General features: G+C 38.8%; 2 protein-coding genes across 4 annotated transcripts; both read left to right on the forward strand.

Annotated features, from left to right (window-relative positions):
* The first annotated feature begins 795 nt into the window (after nt 1–795).
* atcaya (ATCAY kinesin light chain interacting caytaxin a) lies at nt 796–13,908 on the forward strand. 2 transcript variants are annotated; one of them, XM_069680446.1, is made up of 13 exons: nt 796–1,507; nt 3,045–3,145; nt 5,286–5,344; nt 5,432–5,686; nt 6,568–6,741; nt 6,911–7,013; nt 7,174–7,305; nt 7,601–7,687; nt 9,464–9,562; nt 9,728–9,763; nt 9,884–9,958; nt 10,090–10,147; nt 11,533–13,908. In XM_069680446.1, the coding sequence occupies exons 2-12, from the start codon at nt 3,069–3,071 to the stop codon at nt 10,121–10,123; spliced, it is 1,131 nt and encodes a 376-aa protein (XP_069536547.1). In that variant the 5' UTR covers nt 796–1,507; nt 3,045–3,068; the 3' UTR covers nt 10,124–10,147; nt 11,533–13,908. The 2 variants fall into 2 exon arrangements, with proteins under 2 accessions (XP_069536547.1, XP_069536548.1); XM_069680447.1 differs by lacking the exons at nt 796–1,507; nt 3,045–3,145 and adding an exon at nt 3,946–4,136.
* Nucleotides 13,909–16,768: 2,860 nt separating this feature from the next.
* Nucleotides 16,769–20,466, forward strand: mibp (muscle-specific beta 1 integrin binding protein). Of its 2 annotated transcripts, XM_069680421.1 has the most exons (8): nt 16,769–16,961; nt 17,809–17,899; nt 18,389–18,437; nt 18,687–18,861; nt 19,411–19,482; nt 19,571–19,677; nt 19,838–19,923; nt 20,182–20,466. In XM_069680421.1, exons 1-7 carry the CDS (start codon nt 16,936–16,938, stop codon nt 19,921–19,923), a joined length of 606 nt encoding a protein of 201 aa, XP_069536522.1. In that variant the 5' UTR covers nt 16,769–16,935; the 3' UTR covers nt 20,182–20,466. The 2 variants fall into 2 exon arrangements, with proteins under 2 accessions (XP_069536522.1, XP_069536524.1); XM_069680423.1 differs by lacking the exons at nt 16,769–16,961; nt 18,389–18,437.
* Nucleotides 20,467–21,861: the final 1,395 nt, after the last annotated feature.

Genomic DNA, 21,861 nt, shown 5'->3' on the forward strand with positions numbered 1-21,861 from the left:
TTTTTTTACAAAAATTAATTTTCATGATTAGTAATAGTTATTTTACGAAGCCGTGTTACGCATGCGCACTAAAATATCACTGAAAATGAAGTGTTTTGGCTTGAGAGACAAAATGGGGAAAATAAATATGATACAAAACAACACTAAAAAGTAATGAGTAAAATTAAAAAAGGAGAAAAAAGAACAGAAAACGAAATTATCTTGCTTTAAGGGGAAGAAACTATTTGAATTACGGTGATTACGCAAAGGCGGAAGTATACTCAAGGGAATGCTCTCGCTTTGTATGTGTGTTCATCCACCTGCGGTTTCTGCTGATTATCGCGTGTGATAGTCACGCTTGCACAAATGATGAAGATACAATCTGAAGTAAACCTAACTACCAAGCAGTGAGTCAAGAAAGTAGACAAGTCCTCTGTCATCTTTATATGAAAGTACCTCAAAATGTTAATTCAAATAGCTAATACGCTAAAAACGACCTTGAATTTTAAGACATCACCCTAGGAGTGGAATCAAAATTAGGACTAGCTGAGAACATTATGCTGTAAATCTTAAGAGGGATAAAAATGTCAGATAAAAAGCATTAACCCGTATATAATTACTACTGTGGCTTGAAGGATTAGTACTGCTAACAGGACCTAATTATGCCTGTAATGGGAAATGCAGAGTAAGTCTTTGCAGCTACAAACTGAGCAGGGGTGATATGATTGGGTGGGTAAGGGACTGAATAATTTATGTGTGTGGTGAGAGTTAGGGTATAGTGGGTAGGCTGTAGAAAAGACTGGGGGTGAGGAGGCAGAGAAGGAGGGGTGAAGCTATGGATGGAGAGAGATGCTGTTGCCAGGGAACAGCACACATAGAGGACCACTGAAACAACAGCAGGATTATCTGATGGAGTGAAGGGACACAGAGGCTCATGCTCATTTTCCCAAGTTCCTTTAGGGATATAAAAAAAGCTGCCTCCTCAGAGAGATTTGGATACAGAGGACATTGAAAGACAGGTTTGAATTGATATTAGGGAGTGGGAAAAGACTCCGAATGCATTTGGAGCCACAAGCAGAGAAAATGGGGAGACACAGAGAGAGAGATCACGATGCCAGAGCAGATGCTGTCTGATTAAAGGAATTTTGTGTCTCGGTGGTGTAGACGTAGGAGTTGAGAGGCAGGCTGTCGGCTCGCTCTTCACGGCCAGTCTTTCCCCAACAAAGGTGGCCAGAGGCGGAGGAGAGGAGAGGGGGTCCAGCAGCACAGAGGTGCCCCCTGTCTTCAGACACCTGCTGCTGGCGAGCGGCTGACATTGAGGACACTGTATGACTGTGTCTGTGCACGAGTGTGTGTGTTTGCATGTGAATGAGAGGAGAAATTTCAGCTTGAGCCCTGCTTCTCTGTCTGTGTGGAAGATCAGGACTTTCTCCACAAGAGTATTTTGCATCTTTGACTGAGGAGGAGGAGGAGGAAGGAGACAAACACAGAGCAGCAGAAGGTTTAAGCGGGATCTCACACCGCTCATGTGAGTACAGTAACATGTTTCTATTCTTCTCCCTGCACGAGGCACACACCTCCTATCGACAACATGCACGTTAGATTGACCACTAACACATGAATACACTGTGTTTCTTTATTGGCCGCTGCATGTGGGTTGACCTAGAAAGGCTGTGGGGCCATTTTACTCTGTGAAGGTGAGGTGCTGCACAGTTGGTGGAGATTCGTGATGTGATTCTTTGCACACACACAGACATTCATATTTTCCAGTGGAGTGAATAGATTGATATTAGCACGGGGTCTTTTTTGCAGCGAGATCAATTGCTACTGGAATATTTTCCGTCATAGTTACATTCAAGATTATTCCAGTTATCTGTCAAACATGGGTTTAGAAAGAAGAAACCTCATTGTCCGTTATAAGTGCTGATGAATTATGTATCTGTCTTGAGTGCAACACACTGCTGGTCTCTTTAAGGGTGTTGTCATGTTGGATTAGATGGGACCTGCAAACAAGTGAGATGTGTTAGTGGGCTTGGCTTCATGGTGCACTCTCTTGTTGCTTATGTGTCATAAAAATGAATTATGTCCTCTATGTGAGGCTTGGCTGTCTGCTTGTTTATACTCAGCCACGAGTGTTGCTGCCAAAACCACAGAAACCACTCCACTCCTTCTGGTAATTGTAACACAGGAAACCATGTTGACTCTTATTCTCATTTTGCACTGCAGAGAAGAACGGCAGAATCACGCTGGGTTTGTTGTGTATTTCAGTACTTTTGTCACTGTTAACACTCTGTTAATTACCTAGACAAGCATGTAACATCTCTGTTTCTAAGTATAACCTCACACACAGAGCTGGGAATCCTCCGTCACTCGCATATTGTGGATTTTACACTTGACTGGGGAACTACAAAGAGGACAGGATTTTAGGTCCAATTAAATATCCACAGTGTTCCTACCATGCAGTTTAGCAGCCACCAGCTTCTATTATTAATGTTTCCTTTTGTGTTCTGATAATGCATGTGGAAAATCCATCCTATAGTGGCACCATTCATTGTGCAGTCACTACATTGTTGGTATTAATCAGTATGCATTAACTGTTTTCACTCATTTTGGTGCCAACAAATGTGAGTGAGTGTTTTAATAATAGGATAATGGGTTACATAAAGCATCGGTGTGAGTGGAGATCAAACACTCAGCACTCACATCAGAGCTGTAGGATTAGGGAGCAGTGAGGGAGGATTAGTTTGTCCTCCTCATTGGCCTCCTGAATTCCACCCTGGAAAAAATATGAATATGATATTATACTTGAAAGAAATCTAAGCTCAGAAAGCTCTGTCTGGGTCAGTCACATGCGCCTCACATGTGCTTCACTGGGCAAGGGGATAAAAAGCATGTGATCAGCAGCCCCCAAACTGTAATGAAAACCTATTTGGATAAACACCTCCTACAATGCTGACATGTGCTTCTTTAGTGTCGCCACGGAGAGGACTGTCTAGTTAGTATGCTTCATTTATGTGACAGTTTTCCTGATGCTCATTGATGAAGGTTTGTTTTCACACCTCCAGGCGCCCGGCTCTCCTCTCTGAGGGATGGGCACCACAGAGGCGACTCTACGAATGGAGAACATGGAAGTGAAAGACGAGTGGCAGGATGAAGACTTCCCCAGGTGAAAGAAAACTTCTTACTTTTTTGTCGTCATCTATTATACTGTCACATTAAACTTAGTTTAAGCTTAATGTTTAGTTCCGTGAGACAGCTTCGCAAAAAAGATGTCACAATAGCATCTTTTAGAGCTGTGTGTTTGCCTACAGCTATAGTGCATATGTTTGTGCATTGATGAATGTGCAGCACATTTTACTGCATAATTTTACTGCATTTATGCACTCATTATTTAGGATGAATTCTGCAGTTAATTAATCTATTAATCGCCTAATGTGCATCATGTTACTCTCCGTACAGTTAAGTCAGGTTAGATTTAACGCTGTTAATGAATGTTACTCTTAATGAAAGCCTTGTTTTGTTCTACTTTACAAGCATCAGTGGTGCTTTTAATGTCCTGTCTGTCTGCAGGTTTTTGTCATTTTGATATAAGGAGATTTGAGCATAGTGAGATGCTCTGAAATAAGACAACTGATCGATTATTTGCAACTGAAGGAGAAGTAATAGAAAGATAAATAGAGAGACTAGGAAGTCTTCATACACAATAAAGATTGCTGTTTAGAAAGTGTTTAATTTTAATGTCCAGGGGGTGAGATGCAGAGCTTAATGGGCAGAAAAAGAGCAGGGAAGAGGTGTGATAACACTCAGCACTCGACTCCCTCCTCCTCCCTCCTCCCTCCTTCTCCTCTGTCAGATTGGGAGGCAGGAAGCCAGGGAGCAGGTGCAGCTCTGTCTGTAAACGGTCTCGGGCTACGTCATGTGACGCAACAGCAGTCGCCGATCAACAACACAGCATCGGCAGGAAAATGGTGGCAGGTTTTGGTTAAAGACAGACAGAGACGCAGCATATGGATTATTAAGGTAGCCTGAGAGAGATGCTCTGCTCTAGACTCTGAGCTGAGAAGACGGGGGATGAGTTAGCAAATCAAATACAAAGGTGTGTGAGGTTAAAAAGCTCCTTTGAATCGACTCTGACAAAAGCAGCCCTGTGCCTGAAGGTAAGCATCATCGCTTCATCCTGATATTGATGTTAGTAGCTGAAGGACAATGTAGCCTTTACAACAACAAAGGAGATTATCTTGCTTTTGTTAAAAGAAGGAATAAATCCATAAATCTGTGATGTTTATAAAAAAAGGGATTCATTTCTGACAAAGAAGGCGTTGCACCAGTAATCTCTGCAGGGGTCCCCAGGGGAAAGGGTCGAGCCGTTCATCAGTGCCTGTTTCTCTGGGCTATAGCCAGTGTTGTTGGCTCGGGAGGAGCACACACACACTGTCACACACACTGTGCCCCTCTAGATGGGAGTTGGCTTTCAATGCAGCTGAGACACTGTCTCCTGAAAAACACTGCTCTGTAGCTCTGCAGCTCTCGCAATTTTAACCATTACGTGTGCACATCTAAGCATCTAATGTGCGATGGTTTACTTACTTTTAAGTTAACACAGACAGAGGCACACACAAACATATGAAGAGCAACCTCCTTATGTGTAAAGAGGGTGTGCAGTAAATAACATTGAGCAGCGTGTTAATAGAGCTGCACCACTCCTCTCCATCTTTCCTATCCCCCCTCTTTCCTCCTCTATTTCTCCTCCCCTCACGCCCTGCCTGGCAGCCCTGTATTCTTCACCTCTCCCCAGAGAGAAGTTAATTACCATCTCCATCCTCCTCCTCTGCTCCTCTTTTTAGTGCTTAGCCAGATCAGTGGCAACACCCCCGCTCTACCTGGTCCATTGAACAACATCCTCATCACATTGTTACAATTTATCGTTAGGCCATCATTATAGAGCATTTATCTGAATTATTGAAGGTTACTTTTGGGGTTCCACAAGGTTCACTGCTAGGACCCACACTGTTTATATCAATGGTATCTTTAAAGTGTCTAAACTGTGAGAATTTGATTTAAGTTTCAGCCTACACCTATGTTTGTGTGGGGGTGGGGGTGTTGTGGGGAGGGGGGTATTGCTAATTGTTAATACAGAACAAAATAAACTACTAAAAAAACATGAAATACATTTCATTTGCCTAAATTTAAGCTTACTTGTCTTCAGATTTCAACTATACTTTATATGTAGCTTCATCTATGTTATATATTATACTCAATATGCATATACTAATACTAGTTGGTTACCTGTGTATGTTTACCTACAGACCACTACCAGAGTACGGAGACATGGACCCCTCCTGTGGTCTCACAGACGACAGAACCTGTAAGTAAAACTGTGGAGTGAAGGGTAAATTACTGATAAATAATGTTAATACCATAATATCCCTGCTTTCCTGATCTCCTTCTGTAGCCCCCCCTGACACCCTGAATGTGAGCCCACCCGGAGGAGGAGGCAGCAGCGGTGTGTCATCATCCCACCGGAAACGACGCACGCTGATCGCCCCGGAGATGAACCTTTCACTGGACCAGAGTGAGGGCTCTTTGCTGTCAGATGACTTCCTGGATACGCCCGACGACTTGGACATTAATGTTGATGACATGGACACGCCCGATGAGACGGACTCGCTGGAGTTCATCAACAATGGCAACGAACTGGAGTGGGAAGGTAAGTTGTTTATAATGTATCTCCATAACTATAACATTAACGCTTAAATTTAAGACCAATTTGAAGTTCACCAGAAACCTAAACAAATCCTAATCCTAATCAAATGTTAATCTTAATCCTTAGACAGTAATAAAAAAAGAGTAACAGAAGTCTTACTAAAACTTAAAGTAATCATAACTCAATTGTTGAACCCAAAACTAAACTAAACCACACTTAAGGGGAGCTTACACACAGACAAAATACTTGGAGCCAACAGTCTGCAGCGTGCTACTCCTTGCAAGTTTGGGGCTGCATTGCTGCAAATGGACTTGGAGATTTGGTCAGAATTAATGGTGTCCTCAATGCTGAGAAATACAGGCAGATACTTATCCATCATGCAATACCCTCAGGGAGGCGTATGATTGGCCCCAAATTTATTCTGCAGCAGGACAACAACCCCAAACATACAGCCAATGTCATTCAGAACTATCTTCAGCGTAAAGAAGAACAAGAAGTCCTGGAAGTGATAGTATGGCCCCAACAGAGCCCTGATCTCAACATCATCGAGTCTGTCTGGGATTACATGAAGAGACAGAAAGATTTGAGGAAGCCTACATCCACAGAAGATCTGTGGTTAGTTCTCCAAGATGTTTGGAAAACCTACCAGCCGAGTTCCTTCAAAAACTGTGTGCAAGTGTACCTAGAAGAATTGATGCTGTTTTGAAGGCAAAGGGTGGCTCTTCTGTTAATTCACTGCATTTTGTTAATTGATGAAAATAAACTATTAACACTATTATTATTTATATTTTTGAAAGCATTCTTAGTTTATAACATTTTTTCACACCTGCCTAAAACTTTTGCACGGTACTGTAGGAGCCTAATTTGCCTCTCTGTCTGTCTAGATGACACTCCGGTCGCCTCAGCCAAAGCCGGCCCTGCTGACCGATCTGGAGGAGTTGACGAGGAGGGGAATGCTAACACCGGACGTCTGTGGAGGACGGTGATCATCGGAGAGCAGGAGCATCGTATCGACATGCAGGTCATCAGACCGTACATGAGGGTCATCACACACGGAGGTCAGTGAAGGGGCAGATATCAACCTAATTACTTATTTATCCGACTTAAAACAACTAATAATTCATGTACAAGGAGTATTGTGGTACTTTAAGTAATATAAGTACCTGACTGTTGTTGCTGTACATGGTCTAAAGCATTATACTGTTAACTGAAACTCTCTACCACCAGGTTATTATGGCGAGGGTCTCAATGCCATCATTGTTTTCTCTGCCTGTTACCTGCCTGACAGCAGCTGTCCAGATTACCACTACATCATGGAAAACCTCTTCCTGTGAGTTTTAGTTAGAAAGGACATGACTTAATGCTGCACATGAATGGATTACTTAACAAGTTATGCCACCAGCGCATTATCAAAAGTCTGCATGTCTGGATCATGTTCTTTTTATGTGTTGTCTTATCAAACGTGTATGACCCTGTACCCTCTCATACAGGTACGTGGTGAGCAGTCTGGAGATGCTTGTGGCTGAAGATTACCTGATCATCTACATGAACGGAGCCACTCCTCGGAATAAGATGCCCGGGATCAGCTGGCTCAAGAAATGTTACCAGATGATTGACAGAAGGTGGGAAACTACGGAAAAACATATAACTACTTCTTACTCATTTTTAACTGTGGAGAACTGTTTATTTTCAACATAAAGACATGAATGACAGACACAAAGGTAGTGTAATGTCAGCTGCTGTCAGTCAGTAGGAAACTCACAGGCCTTGTTTACAGCGGGACACGAAAGTAAAACATCTTTCAGATTCTTAGTTTCATGTTTTTCTCTGCAACTATATTTTCATTTTAGCATGAACCTTGAAACGTTTGAACACAAACCTAACTGTGGATGGACTGATGTTTGTGTTTGATGGCAGGTTAAGGAAGAACCTGAAGTCTTTGGTCATCGCTCATCCCACCTGGTTTATACGCACTGTCCTGGCTATATCGAGGCCCTTTATCAGGTAATACTGAAAATATTTCATATACTCATCATTAATTTGTCTACATACACATACTGTATGTACAAATATGTGTTGTTGTGTATGTTGTTTAACAGTTTTTCAGACTGAAGAACTCAAAATAGAAGAAAAAAAATAGATCAACCAAACAGAATGATAACTCAATACTTACACATGTAGGGACATAATTGTCGTATCTGTCATGCTGTATTTATGGGCTTATTTCACAGCGCATATTTTTACATCCGACAGGAGAAAACGCACAGGTGTTAATAATAACTTTAACAATGGTTCTGTTCTACTCAGGTGTCTGAGAAATTAAAATTGAAATGAAATTGAAGCAGCTAAATGGAATACAGCCATCGTTAAAGCTACTATAAACACCTGCGCTTTTCCTCCTGTTGGAAGTAAAAATGTCTGCTGTGAAAAAGGCCTATTGATGCTTGTGAGATAATTCTGAATCTGCTCCAAAAAATGTATAACAATTCATCTTTAGCCTACGCTACATCCTTCCAGAGGTGGAAAGAGTACTATAATTTTCTACACAAGTAAAAGTACTTTTACTTTGATGAATTTTTACTTAGGTACAAGTAAAATTGCCAAGTAAAAGTAAAAGTAACTTGTTTAAAATTTACTTAAAGTAAAAGTTACTTAGATACTTTTTTTAACAACGGGAGCGGAGTTTCTCCTGTGTAGTGCAAAAAGGACAAGGGGGTATAAATCTCAGTTGTTTTAAATTAAAGAAAAATCTTTACAAATTAAAGTGCAATAACAAAATAAAACCCTTAAAACCCTTAGGGAGGTATAAAGTGTCATTTTAGTTCAGACCATCTCATAAAACATTATCAAACAATACAACCAGTGAAGGTGGCAGAAATTGTGGATTCTGCCCCTTCTTCTTTTCTTCACAAACAAACACCAACAACATAATGCAAATCTGTTCATCAAAACGGGTCAAGGTCACAAGTGACTTTCCCCAAATGAACTCAACGTTTTGCCTTCAGCTGGCTCTGCACCACTGTTGTCTGACTTGTCCGTCTCCATCTTCCTTGTGATTTAGTGCCAGTCTGTTCTCCTGCCCATCGTTCACTGCAGTTGTTTATGGGGCGTAATGTTTTCCTTTTCCTTTTTTATTCAGGCCAACATTTTTTTTACTCAGTAACGGATGTGATTTAGAATGTAGTGAGGTAAAATACTACTTAAGTAAAAGTAAATTACAGATTTTAAAAACTTTAAGTACACAAAAAAACTACTCAATTACAGAAACATGAGTAGATGTAATTAGTTACTTTCCACCTCTGCATCCTTCGACCAAGTTTGATAAAAACCAGTAGTTTTTCATTTATTCTGCTAAAAAACAGACAAACAAACAGCACCCAAGCACGACCTCCTTGGCAGAGGAAACAATTCTGTTTAAAATCAACAACATTTTTTGCATATGTTAAAATGCTTTTGTGCTAACAGTTACAGCGAAGAGATGAAGACAAGGTCATTCTGTGTCTTTTATTCTTGTTGCATGAAGAAAAAGGCTTTTTAATTTTGGTTATGACACCTTTGACGTTTTTTTCCCTAAATATGATTGCATGCATTGACTGATTCTTGATCAGCTTTTTATTGTTTATAATGTATTACGTATACTTTGAGCTCAGTGTATAATTCTAGCCTATAGTACAGTATCATTAAAGTTAAGTATAATATCGGATATATCACTGTGACATCTGTGACGCACAGACTGTTACAGTGGTTGTGTTGTTGTTGTTGCCCTGTCCTCTGCCCCAGTGTGAAGTTCATGAACAAGATCCAGTACGTGCACAGCCTGGATGAACTGGCAGAGATCGTCCCCATGGAGCACGTCCATGTTCCCGAGTGTGTGGTGCAGTAAGTACCTCTGACCACTAGATAGAGCCAGGATGATTCATGTAAATGTAGCAGAGAAAATGTCTAACATTGATTGTATTTAAGGAAAAGTGAACAAGATGAGTACTTTAGTTCTTTAAAAGAACTTAGATGACGGAAAGATATAACAGTGTGACTTGCTTTCAGATTTGACGAGGAGAGGATTAAAGCACGGAAGGAAAGGTAAAACACACATATTAATTTCTTAAGCACAAAACCTTAATTAATTGTCTCCTGAATACTTCCATTAGATGCCCACATTTACTATCTATATGTGTGTGCCGCTGCGGTGTGTGTGTGTAGGATGGAGCAGGAGTGCAGACAGCAGGAGCAGCAGCAGCAGTCGGTCCCACAGGAGCCAATTAAAAAGTCAGAGAGGTACACGTCCACCCTGGGTTTTATTTTTGTAATAAACTAGTTTTGACATTCATTATTTTTATTCCACACATCGAAACATTTCTTCCAACTTTTCAAGAGTTCTCATTTCATTTTTTAAATTTAATTTTCAGGCCGAAATCTGTGATTGTGGACCAAGGATTATGAGAAGGACCAACGTCGCAGGTGAAGGTAATATAAACCACTTTTGCATTTCTTATAGGAGCCACAATGAGCCTTCAATTTTAGTACATGTCCTTTATTACACAGAAAAACAGCTCTTTGCTTATTAAATTACATTCATTATATGCATTTTAAGCTACTTATATTCATCCCATTGTACACAGTTCTTGAGTAATTGTTACTCAAATAGAAATGCTCCAACACGTACTTCAGATTTTAGGTGAATAAAAGCCCAATGTGCAGGCAAATGTGCTGTCAACAGATCATGTCAGTAAGTAAACAACAAAGTCTGCAACAGTGTGTACAGTTTAAAAGTGTATTGCAGAGATTCATCACAATTTCATGAGCCTGTGGAGAAAAAGCTCTTGTTGGTGGTGCAGACAGGGTGACTGTAGAGAGACTGATTCGTCTGCACGGGGTGCTGGTACTTTAACTGTAGTCTTTTAAACTTTTATTGACATTCAGATTCTCATTCATCCAGATAACAGTCTTTTATTGTCAGGGAGAAAATCTGTTTGCAGCTTTTTAGAGCAGCTTCCCTCCCAAACTCTTTTCCTGTTCTTCTTACCTGGTTTTGCCTGTCCTGTTGGCTTCACTGTTGGACTGATTCTAGCAACAAAATTTTATTTTTACTATATTAATGACATAAGCTAAATCTGATGAAAATGCCATTGTGCTGTTCATGAATTTTATCAGAGATTTACTTAGAAATGATATAATTAACAGCACCCATTACATAGTAAGTCGTCCCACCAGCACCCTTTAGGAGTGTTAATGACGTTCATGCTTTATGAGGCGTTTGAGGCCTGCTGAGGGATATGTACAGTAGTATTCTGTAACTGTTGAGCTGTCGGTCTTGTCTCTCTAAAGGTCATTAGTCTCAAACACCGATTATAAAATATATAGAAGTGATGTGAGCAGGACAAAAGGTAAACTATGAGTCTGTATCTGCTCAAATTTGTTAAACCTTCAATTTAGATCAGACAGGTTTTAAACTTAGCACATATTAGATTTAATGGACTTCAGAGGCTCATTGCATGTGTGATTGATTTAAAACTGCCAGACACAAAACTTCCTGAACAAGTGTGTATTAACTTGGAGATGCCACTTCCTGATATTCCAAAACACTGAAGCTTTTAAACACTTTAAAATTAGCATGACGTTTGGTGCCAGTTAGTTTTATCCCTGTAAAGGACAGACAAAGACAAAGTTGCACATATATTTTTCTTTGAATGATGGGTTTTAATTTGATCATGATACAAGATTAGAGAAAAGTTTTATGGTCCCGCTACTATCGTCATCCCCAACAGTTTGAGTCCTTTCACACAGACATTTGGAGCCTTTTATTTTGACTCATGTAAAACAGGTCTACATGTGCTTCCTTGTTTTACCAGAATCCAGCCGACGAATTGAGTTGTAATTTTCCAACCAAGATGGTGAACGCTGCATCTCCTTCCTTTCCACCAGAGGTCTCATATAGCAACTTCAACATGTACAAAGGCCGCTCTGTTATGAGACGTGTTCCACACGGAAACTGTTGCTGAAATAATCGGTTCATTAACTTCCTGTGTGGTCAGACCTGTTGTTTTGCTCTTATTGTAATATGACATCATCATGAGGCCAGGCCAGGACACTGACCGACGCTTCACTCTGTAAATTGACACACAAACTGGTGAGAAAGATTTTGGATGGTAACACGCTGTAACCGCCAAATGTGACTCCTTAAGTTGTAACTTAATTTAAGGCATAACAGGCTTTACCCTGACTTGATTAAATGTCACAGCACTACTTTATGTGAACAAATTAATTGGAAAAACAGGATGGGTTTTGCATCCAAAATTTAGGGTGTCATTCTGAGCTCATCAAAACCTGATGATTACAGATGTAAGGTTTTATCCTGACAATACTGATGTGTACATATTTCATGAAAGACTTAACACTTGAGAGCAGCATTATTCATTCAACAGTAACCAAGCTCGGGTCAGTGTGTGACCACCAAACACACACTTCTATTCATGTGCGGAGGTAATGTGTGTAAGATGTAAATAATGATGGTTTTTAAATGCATCAGATGCCTTCATGTTTATTTTTGCCTTTTCAAGCCCTCTCTGTTGCTGGACTGACATTTTGAAAACATCCAAATGTACTAGCATCTGTCGTGTACCTTGTGTTATGATGTGCCTCAGCTCAGTCGTCTCGTGCTCTAAAGATGCATTTTGTGGCCTGGACTCATGTCAAATGTTTGTCAATTGTTTATGCAAACAGTGCTTCTTAATTATAGTTACGGCCACATGAAGAGATTTAATACAGCAATAAATAAATATTCTTTATGTTTAATACAATTCAGACCTTACATTGTGTATACAACATCAAATATGTCAGTTATAAGATAATACTTGTATTAAATCTTTATCAAGGTGGCCATAATCGAGACAGAACATTTCCCATATTTAGATTTTCTTTATCAGATAGGACAGCTGAAGAGAGAGACAGGAAATGTGGGGATGAGAGAGTGCACCAACTGATCACAGATCAGGACTGGGCGTAGAGGACTGTAGCCTGTATATGGGGCGCCTGTTTGATAAACTGAGCTACACCAGCGCTCATGTTTGGCATATTAATTTTATAAATTGCACATTTCTATCATTGTTATAGATCTGTTTCACATGTGGACATTTGTTGTAAGCTCAGACTGCTGGAAATGTTCTGATCACTAGTTGTTTAAAGCTGCCTCTGAAAGGAAAATATTTCTCTCTTCTCTTAGAATGAAAAATTAATATGGCTTATACAGACATTAGTGCTTCAACAAAGTGAAATCTTTTGTTCCCTTGTTGTTTCTAATGAACATTTGGGATAATTCCAGCATATTCTAAGACTTTAAACAGGTTTAAACATTGATCAAACATCCTAATGCATTATGGATTGTACATTACCTGGGGCCACACTGATTTTCTCTGATGTCTTCCATCTGTTGTAGCAGGAGGACAGAGGAGTACAGACAGACCTGCATATCCTTATCTCCTGCCTGCCTTGTTTTGCACTATTGAATGGTTTTTAGCATTTCAGGTGATTAATGATTTATGTTAAGGAGTAGATGTGATCTCTTAGAATGTATTTTTGTCTAGAAGGATGACTGATGTTATGCAGTCGTGTAGCTTTTAGAAAAGGATGTTTACGTGCTCATACAGTACTTCCTCTGTACAGAAAGTAGGAGTCATGATCTGTTTGTTTCTAAAGTGCCGCCTCACTCAAATTTTCTTCGAATTTTTTTTACCTTGGGATGCAGGGTTATTAAAGAAAAGCTTTTCATCCCTTTTCAGTCCTGTTTTCACAACATTAAACCAAACCTGAGCAGTTCCATCAAATATTTATCCTGCAGATGAAACAGTTAGCGCAGCTCGTCGTTCTTTGGGAATGTTCCTCTGAGGTTTGTTGGCTGTACTGAGTGCCTATTTTTGAACAAAATGTTTGAAAGAAATCCAGAAAATGTGAAGAAATGTCTAGCCTTTCAGTATGTAGTTATTTTAGTTTACAGGTTTACAATATCATCACGCCCAATACATAAGCAAGGTTTGCATAGAAATGACCTAAGTCATTTTGACAACAAAAGCACAATGTTTATATTATTAGTGATTTGCCTTCCATTTGTCTGCTGTAAAATGTTTGCTCAGATTCAAATGGGAAAGACGATCATTCATGGTTCTTTAGATTGATAAGATCCATTCAGCCTTGTAAAAATAACTGAATAAACTTCTCCTCCAAAAACATGACCTGTTGTTTTGTTTTTCATACTAACTGTGCACTTGAACGGGGGAGATAATCGGTCTTCACATACCTCTGTGTAACAGGTATCTGCACAACTTCCTGATTTACTCTTGATGTTGAAATGTTGGTGGCCGACTTTAACGGAACATTTTATAGAAAAACCTGGAAATTGCACAGTCAGGGTTGGGTTATGACATTGCAAATGAGCACTTACAAATGCAGGGAGAGAGAAATACATTCAGTTCCCAGTTTTACAAAAGGTTATTAAAATCACAGTGCCACATATTCCAGTTGGTGTTGGAGTCTTTAATTTGAATTAATGATTGTGGATACATTCAGAGCCTCATAATTATTTTTGCCTCCATGTGTAAATAGGAGTCTGTTTGCTAACTAGCTTGTCATAGTTGTGTTTACAGAATTTTTCAGCTGTACCCAAGAGGCCAACAACATATGTATGCAAATTTACTTAGTATCAATTTAGTTTTCTGCAGCAACTTTTAGCTAGTAATGGTAATGCTTTTACTTCCACTAATTTATTAAGACCACAAGATGTCAAGTCTTTAAGTCTGTACAGCATGTCACCCCCTAAGGTCCCCTGTAATTCTCCTCCTCTCTACTAGATGTCCTCAGACTTTCCCTCCTTTTCCATCTGCACACCTGTTCCCTGTTCTAACCAACCCTACAGTTTCCTGACCACCAAAAAAATCTAATGCCTAAAATAAAACATGTAGCTTGTGTTTTTGATCATGTTATTTCACTTCAATTATGCTAAGCCCATTTGCTATACTTATTATTCTTACTATAGTATCCCCAGTATTGTGACCAATTAGTAAAAATGCAATTCATTTATGCATTTTGGTGGCATAACAGAACTAAGAAAGACATCTGTCTTGGATAAGGAGGTCCTGTGACGTTCACATAGCCACAAGTTCTTCACATGAGTCACTAATCATACCTTTCTCCTTTTACACACTTAAACTGACAGAAAGACTCTGATGGTTGACCCCTGACCCCCGACAGGACTCACATTGCACATGAACACATACACACAAATAGACATGCAGATCACACTGTTAGGGAAATAAGCAATGAATTAGATGATATGTTGAAAGTTGGTAGTATTTCAACATTTTATAATACAACTTTAATAAAAAACCTACACTTGTTACAGTTCTGAATGAGTTTTAAACATTGGGTATATTGTATATTGCTCTGGCTCAGATGATCTGAACCCATGACATCCATCCAAGATAAACTGTTTCCTTCTAAATTTAGGCTCCTGCTCGTTGGCTCTCACACTCCTGACACACTCATGAAAGTTTATCTTGGATGTTGGTATAAATAAGTTACGACATTCATTCAAACAGTCAAGTCAGATTCACTGATAAAGCCAGCTATCATATATCACATATGTATTATCTAAATCGCATACGACACCTTGTATACCCTTGATTACCTATAGCCTATTTAAGTACAATTTAGTTTCCACCTTATCATTTATGAAACTTTATATTTTTACAACTTCAATACATTTAAGAGGAAACTTTTACACTCAACATTTATTTGACAATATGGTTAATATTACTAACTACATTAATATTTTCTTTCAAAATATAGGATCAGTTCATTAAATATAACGTTTTGTTGTAGAAAAAAGTAACCTATACAGTAAAGTAATTTTAAATTTGCTCCACAATATGGCTAACATAAGAATCGAGCGGGACATTTGAAAGTTCACCGTGAGACTGAGTCAAAAGTGGAGGGAGATTTAACATTAGTATTGTCCCAAACCCAAATCCGTTTAATGGTTCAGTAATCATTTCTATTTAAACTTTTAAATTAGGAAATTACATATTTATTGATTTATTTTTCATAAAACAGAGTAAAGTACTTTATTCAACATATTCTGTCAACTACAGATGTGGCACTTTTAATCACACACCACACACAGCTTTTTAAATTACATTTTATTGTGTTTTAGGCAAATAACTTTTTTTTCATGTGATCTAAATGAACTTAAAACATGTAAACAGTTGGTGCCACATGTCCTCACTCAGGGGGAAAGCTTGTAGGGCTGATATGTTTCAGGTCAAAATTATTTTATTGAAAGCAAAACTTGCAATACATTTTTAATGTGCTTTTTTTTATCACTTTTTCCTTCTGTTTCCAGAGTCACAAATGGTGGCAAAACCTCCCTGACAAATAAATTGATCAAGACATTGCCCAACTGCTGTGTTGTGCAACAACATGACTTTTTGAGGTGAGTTTAACCAGTTTAGCCAGGTATTTGTGTTATTGTTACTTCCTCATTTTTGAGTACTACATGAGGTTTGCATGTAAGCAAAGCAGTGGGTGCAAAGAGTAACCTCTCATCCCACATGTTCTCTTCTCCATGTGAATTGCCTTAATGTCTTTGCGGCTTAGTTTCTGGAGCTAATTGTCTAATTTGCTTTAATTTACATTTATAGCATTACCCTGTAATGTATTGATTTACTGGTAACCAATTTTACAGAACAGAATAATCTGATGTAAAAATGTATCTATAGGACACCATCATTGGTACTTTTCCACTGTGCGCTGGGTCATCAGGTGGATTAACTGCTGAATGGAATTGTACGAGCTGCTGGTCATCCATCGCTGTGCTAGACAACAGCAGCTGCTGGGAAATATGTAAATATGGGAAAGTTCGCGGGCTGTGATTGGCTGGTGACAGGTGCTCCGCGGAAATTAATTGGCTGCTGCGAGGAGGCCCGTAGCACGAGTGGAAAAGAGCACGAGCACGTCTGACCACGAGAACGCCCCATGCTTGCGAGTGTGCTGACGTAATACGACAGCAGTGGGATATAAATTGAAGTGCCTCGCGCGCATTGTGAATGAAGCAGTAGAGAGAAACGCGGTCGTATCACAACATCGTTTTCCGACTTTTTTAAGCGTTAAACTTATTGGACTTTTATCTTCGGCTTTGCTATAAGTTACGTTTGACTGTTTCATCAGCTGACGTTTAGCAGGACTCATCCTAGAGCGGCGAAAAGATGAAATACATTATAGGAATTGGCGGGTAAGTTTTTATTTTACCAAACAAATGTTGTTTGCCAACATTTAACACGTGGTGTTACATATTTTCCTATCTTACGTACTGTAATGTTATTCTGTCTTAGTTGACTGATAGTTGAATGTGATTATGCAGTTTATATTAGACCCATGAGTAAAATTATCTGGTTAAGCGTTATGATTTTGTTCGAGGGATCTTAAAATATACTGGTGGCAACGGTAAATAAAATATGTATTTTATAATTGGGACCTATGTTAGCATCTGGTTGATAGTCATAGTTAAGACCACATGTTTTATGCCAGCCAGAATTCGTTGTCACTGCTGGACTGTTAAACTGGTTTATTGACACGTCCGGTGTGGCTGGTTTGTTGTCATGAATCGAGCGGGACATTTGAAAGTTCACCGCCAGACTGAGTCAAAAGTGGAGGGAGATTTAACCTTAGTATTGTCCCAAACCCAAACACGTTTAATGATTTAGTAATCATTTCTGTTTAAACTTTTAAATTAGGAAATGACTATTGACTATTTATTGATTTATTTTTCATAAAACAGAGTAAAGTACTCTATTCAACATATTCTGTCAACTACAGAGTGGCACTTTTAATCACACACCACACACAGCTTTTTAAATTACATTTTGCTGTGTTTTAGGCAAACAATACTTTTTCTTTCTTCTTTTTTTCATGTGATCCAAATGATCTTATAACATGTAAACAAAGGGTGCCACATGTCCTCACTCAGGAGGAAAGCTTGTGGGGCTGATATGTTTCAGACAAAAAATATTTTATTTGAAACAAAACCTGTAGCTTGCAATACATTTATAATGTTTGTCACTTTTTCCTTCTGTTTCCAGAGTCACAAATGGTGGCAAAACCACCCTCACAAATAAATTGATCAAGACATTGCCCAACTGCTGTGTTGTGCACCAAGATGACTTTTTCAAGGTGAGTTTAAACACTTAAGCCAGGTATTTGTTATTGTTGGTTCCTCGTTTTTGAGCACTGCATGAGCCTTGCTTGTAAGCAAAGAAGTGGGTACAAAGACTAACCTCCCATCCCACATGCTCTCTTCTCCACATTTTATATGTGAATTGCTTTAATGTCTATGCAGCATATATTCTGTAGCTAATTGTCTCTTACTGCTTCAGTAATTATTTTCTTCTCTTGTATTCTCTTTATTTTCTTATTTATTTGCTGTATGTACCGTGATACCTTTCTAACACATCTCTAACACAGAATTTCCTATTATTCCCCTAAAGCTCTGTACTTTGGTAGATTGCTTTTCCTTTAAGTGCATGCCCTTTGCTATTTATATTTCCCTTTGTCTGTATGTGCACTTGTATGTGGCAGTGTTACTCTGGCATGTGAGTGGGATCTGCAAGTGTTCAGAGCTGTGAGGTTGCAGCAATATTTTATTGGTGACTGTTATTTCAGAAACCTGATCAGATAGAAGTCGGGGAGGACGGCTTTAAACAATGGGATGGTAAGACTTCACTGAAGACTGCCAATGACTCATTGTTTACCCTTTATTGTCATAAACCCACACCCTCCAACTTTAGACACACACACATTTAATATGCACATAAATCAACATTAAGCAGACAACATCCTCCAGTATCTTGGAGCAAAATACAAAACACATTTTCATTTTTCACGTTCTCAATTTGTATCCATTCTAATTCACTGTCTATCCTTTCCATTATATTTCTTTCTATCAATTTTTGCTTTACAGTGATCACTTCTTTGGACATGGAGGCCATGACCAACACAGTGAAAGGATGGATTGAGAATCCAGTGAAATTCGCCCGCTCCCATGGCGTCACGCTGTCCTCTCCATCTGACGTTTCCAACCCAGACGAGCAGACCCACATCCTCATTGTGGAGGGCTTCCTGCTCTACAACTACCTGTAAATATTTTTTTTATTTTTAGTTGTTTTTTGCCTATATCAGTCTGAAATGTTGACTAACATATACAACTTTTATTAAGATAGGTAGTAAGTTGTTTCTCACAAGTATAGTAAGCATATGTGTCTATTTGCAACTTTTAAAATATATCCTGTGGTAGATTTTTCTTTTTGTGTGTTTTTATTCCGGCCATAAATAGAATCTGTTATCACACTTGATCACCTTTTAATAGACATTTCTGTAAAAGGAAACGGGTCTCTTTGGAAACATCGGATGGGTGGTGTTTCTTCTGAAGAGTCACATGCTGACTTTTCATGCTTACCATTGGTGCATGTAATTGGGTGGGTCTTGCAGATAAGGGTTTCAGCAGAAAGAGGCTCTCTGAGATGTTCTTAAGCTGTTCGGTACTTTGTGATACAAGTGAATGTCGAGCGTGCTGCAGAAATACAGATAAGGGACAGCGTGAGCAGCTGCATGACTCGGCTCCTTTACTCTTGTACATATATCAACACATTTGACCTTGTTCATCACTTTGTGTGTCTCGCCTTTAGGCCTCTCTTGGATGTTTTTCACAAGAGCTATTACATCTCGATTCCCTATGAGGAGTGCAAGAGAAGGAGAAGGTGAGAGCACAGAGAAATGCTACTAATTGATTTTTAGTTGGTTCCATGGCAGGTGCACCCTCTCTAACAGTGTGTTTATTATTTCCAGTACAAGACAGTACACTGTCCCCGACCCCCCCGGCCTGTTCGATGGCCACGTTTGGCCGATGTACCTGAAGCACAGGAGAGCGATGGAGGAATGCAGTTTGAATATTGGTATATTGCAGCTTTGATGCTTTATCTAGTTTATGTCAGTGCAAATTTCTCAAATCAGTTTATGTTTAATGTTTGCCATTATTTTTATTTATTCAACAGAAACAGTTTTTGTGATAGATTTACAAACATCTTATTAACCGGTCAACTTTGTGTGTTGCAGAGTACCTGGATGGCATGAGGCACAAAGAGGAGATCTACAACCAGGTGTATGAGGATATTCAGAACAACCTGCTCAATCGTTTATAGGTAAGAGGACTGATTTTGCCTTGGTCTCCAATTTGACAAACACATTTATAGCTTTTTACACAAGTTAAAAACGTATTTATCTTAGACTGAAAAATCTGCTACATTTGAGGGACAGGGCATTCGGTTTCTTTTCTGCAGAAAACATGCACATTTTGAAAAATACAAAATATCTAAGATCCCTGTCGGCACAATTTTAAAGTTAAAGGATGCTAAAATGTCCAGGATCATCTTACATTTTTTTTTCTCTCTTCCTTGCAGCAGGACGACTCCTCTCCATCCTCTTTGTACAGTTTTTGTAAATAGTCCGAAGGATTCTTTTTTATGAAGTTTTTGGAATTGTATTCTTTGTTTGTAAATGGAGCAAACGAACTTATTTATAATTGTCCTTTTTTTATCATCTTCAGATGATCAATATTTTTAGTTTGTCCTTTTTAAACCTGATTGTTGAAAGGATCATTGGTATGTTACTGTTATATTAAACTGCTGACTTGTACTGGACCACTTGTTGCATTCTCCTATAAATAAATGCATTGGATGCTGTTGATGAACTGTTAATCAAGAAATCTGTGTTTGTTTTCAAAAACTTAACCTAATTTTATGAAACCGAAATACTAAATATAATATGTTTATCATGCAGTTTATTATTATAAATACTGATAGCCATTCCTGGCGTTTCCATGCAGTTGTGAGGACACTGACCTTGAACCAACCGATGCTTGTGATGCCTATAAATTAAGTTCTAGTTATTATCCTTACTTCCACCCTGACTTTTTTATTTGTGGTTTTGCCCCAAGTTTAAAGATTTTGGGAGGAAGTAATTTATGCTCTCACTACAAATTATCCATCCAGACTCTGCACTTATGGTTTTGTTCCCTTAAAACATCAAATGACGACCAAAGGTCTTACGAGGGTCTTAAGAGTTACTTTTTAGAGAAAGAAAATTCACCGTACTACATTTTTGGAGATTAGGAACTTTTCATGCAACTCATATTTTAAATTTCAAGATTTGAGTTCCCCTTTATGGTTTATATCAGAGGCTCAATAGACTCAGGTGTTATTTAGCATAGTGTATGTATAGTTCATTTGAAGGATACTAAAATTACCTTTCCAAAATGACACTCCATAGACATCCAACTGTGTCTTTTTAGGGAGAATTTCAGCTTGTATTGACATTTTCTCAAAAAGAGTAACAGTACGCTTCAATTGCTACATTCCAAACAAAATGATGACGGCTTTACAAGAATGAATGGTTTCAAGACTTTTGTCACCAAACATCCCTCAATTACTAAACATTTCTTCACTCTACAGTAATACGCACTAGCCTTAAACCTGTCAAGTCCCTTACGGCATCAATTAGTTTATTTAAATCTGTTTTTTCTTAAATACTTAACCTGTTACTTTTAGGTGGACCTACTTTCAGCTCTGGTATATTCAGCCTTTGAGGTGAGGATTATTAGTTAAAAGAAAATAAAGGAGCACAAACCAAAAATTATTTTCAAACAACCATCGATGCAGAGAGTAACCAGAGCCTGTTTGTCAAGTTGTGTAGCTTCAGAAACTGGGTCACAGTTGATAACGTGCCTCGGTTTCAAAACAAAATCTAACTAGCTTAATGTTTAAATAGCTTTAACATAATTATCTGAATACCTTGATCAAAGAAAATAAACAAGCCATTTGAACTGCATTCAGGTAAAGCCAATTTAGCTGGCATCCATTTCAGATTAAGGAAAGGCTCTGTCCCTATGTAGCTCTGAAATAGCTGCCCTCGCTCACCTGGAGTAGTTGCCGGAGTAGGTCATAGACTCACCACATGATTTAGGTTATTAGCACTAGATTTACTGAACATGAGGCCACAGCACGTGCTGCTATCACTTCACCATCTTAAAAATAGGCCAGGTTAATTTCTAATTTCCCCCTGGGGAATACCTTACATCCTGT

The sequence above is a fragment of the Semicossyphus pulcher genome, unplaced genomic scaffold (genome assembly GCF_022749685.1).
Source record: "Semicossyphus pulcher isolate SPU_LCO1_2020_fin unplaced genomic scaffold, fSemPul1.0.p SCAF_4, whole genome shotgun sequence".
NCBI lineage: Eukaryota > Metazoa > Chordata > Actinopteri > Labriformes > Labridae > Semicossyphus > Semicossyphus pulcher.